At 36.3% G+C, this 2,080-nt stretch overlaps 1 protein-coding gene across 1 annotated transcript in view; it reads left to right on the forward strand.

The window, feature by feature from the left end:
- LOC119417984 (collagen alpha-1(XII) chain) overlaps positions 1–2,080 on the forward strand; it is a gene marked incomplete in the record, with an annotated part of 211,081 nt that overhangs the window by 6,921 nt on the left and 202,080 nt on the right. The window contains 1 exon segment of the mRNA XM_037685231.1: positions 853–993. Within this exon segment, the coding sequence (XP_037541159.1) occupies positions 853–993 (141 nt within the window).

Genomic DNA, 2,080 nt, shown 5'->3' on the forward strand with positions numbered 1-2,080 from the left:
AACTGACTAAGTGACTGACTGAGCAACTAACTGACTAAGTGACTGACCGACTAAGTAATTGACTGTTTGACTGATTGACTGAGTGAGTGACTGAGTAACTAACTGAATGACTGACTAAATGACTGACTAAGTGACTGACTGACGGATGCTAATTTTATTAATTGACATTCATTAACACAAAATGAAGTTCAGCTGTGTCTGTTAAATGATTCAGCCATCATTTATTAGTTTGAAAATCTTTGCTTAATAGATTAAATACTGCTTGGGGGATTGCTTGTAATACGTTCAGGCCATTGCCATCAGCACATGTTGGCAGGTATGAGTTAATAATAAAATGTTATTTGACTTTTATAAATGGCAGAAGCAACGTTTAAATGTTAGCTACGTGTACATAAAGGTTTGGGCTAACGCCATAAAGCTAGCTATAAGGTTATAGTATGCTAACATCTACAGCATTTAAAAGTTATACTCAACGTTTATAGACGTGTAGCTGATAATTAGCTAATTTATCAAAGGAAGAAAAAACATCAAGGTTTCTCCATTAACACTTGATCTAACATAGTTTTTATTTTAAGCAAAATTCCTAACAACTTTACACTAAGCTGCAAGACTTGCATCTAAAACTATTTATTTAAATTTAACCCAAGCTAAAACATGACTTTCAGGACCGAAACAGTCAGAGTGTAGTTAGATTAGAGAGATCATATTATTTAGACATCAAGACTTTTAATCCTGAAACAGCAAGTTTTTATAGAGGAGCCACACGCATGGGATTAAATTCATGTTCTGAGGTTCCTCTGAACTGAAGTGGTGCCGCTGTTCCCTGACTGTTCTCTCTGTATGTTCCTGTAGAACCAACACGAGAACTGTCTCTGCCTGCATCTGTGACAAAGACGTCCATCTCAGACCTGAGTCCACATGTGGATTATGACGTTACGATTGTGGCATTTGCAGAATCAGAGGAGAGCCTGCCTGTCTCTGGACAGATCACACGTGAGTCACTAAGTGTTTGGAGCCACTGAGTTATTAAATCACAAGTTACTGAGTCGTTAAACCATTCAGTCACTGAGTCAGATTGAGAAAGTCCTTTTGCTGAAGGACGAAACATCTCAGCAACAAAATAAACTGTCCAGATGAGCTCACTGAACATTGTGGGATTTTTACCTGGATTATTGAGCATGGACTTTTGTGTTTTGAACCACTTTGGCATGACTGGCTCAGAGGAATTGATGGGGAGAGGGCGGGCCCCGGAGGCCATCTTATCACCAGCAAACTGTTTTTTTCCACTATGGAAGTGTGATGTTTGTAGGAGTCAGTTTGTTGGTGGCCCCTCAGATAGAAGAAGTCCCTTGGAGGAAGGACAAACATCTCAGAACAAAAAAAAAACCCCATCCAGATGAACTGACTGAACATAGTTGGAGTCACTGAGTCATTAAATCACTGAGTCATTAAATCACAGAGTTATTAAATCACTGAGTCATTAAATCACAGAGTCATTAAATCACTGTCATTAAATCACTGAGTCATTAAATCACTGAGTCATTAAATCACAGAGTCATTAAATCACAGAGTCATTAAATCACTGAGTCATTAAATCACAGAGTCATTAAATCACTGAGTCATTAAATCACTGAGTCATTAAATCACTGAGTCATTAAATCACAGAGTCATTAAATCACAGAGTCATTAAATCACAGAGTCATTAAATCACTGAGTCATTAAATCACAGAGTCATTAAATCACTGAGTCATTAAATCACAGAGTCATTAAATCACAGAGTTATTAAATCACTGAGTCATTAAATCACAGAGTTATTAAATCACTGAGTCATTAAATCACTGAGTCATTAAATCATAGTCATTAAATCACAGAGTTATTAAATCACTGAGTCATTAAATCACTGAGTCATTAAATCACAGAGTTATTAAATCACTGAGTCATTAAATCACAGAGTCATTAAATCCCTGAGTTATTAAATCACAGAGTCATTAAATCACTGAGTCATTAAATCACTGAGTCATTAAATCACTGAGTCATTAAATCCCTGAGTTATTAAATCACAGAGTCATTAAATCACAGA

Source organism: Nematolebias whitei, chromosome 12, assembly GCF_014905685.2.
Source record: "Nematolebias whitei isolate Nwh7 chromosome 12, NemWhi1, whole genome shotgun sequence".
Classification (NCBI taxonomy): domain Eukaryota; kingdom Metazoa; phylum Chordata; class Actinopteri; order Cyprinodontiformes; family Rivulidae; genus Nematolebias; species Nematolebias whitei.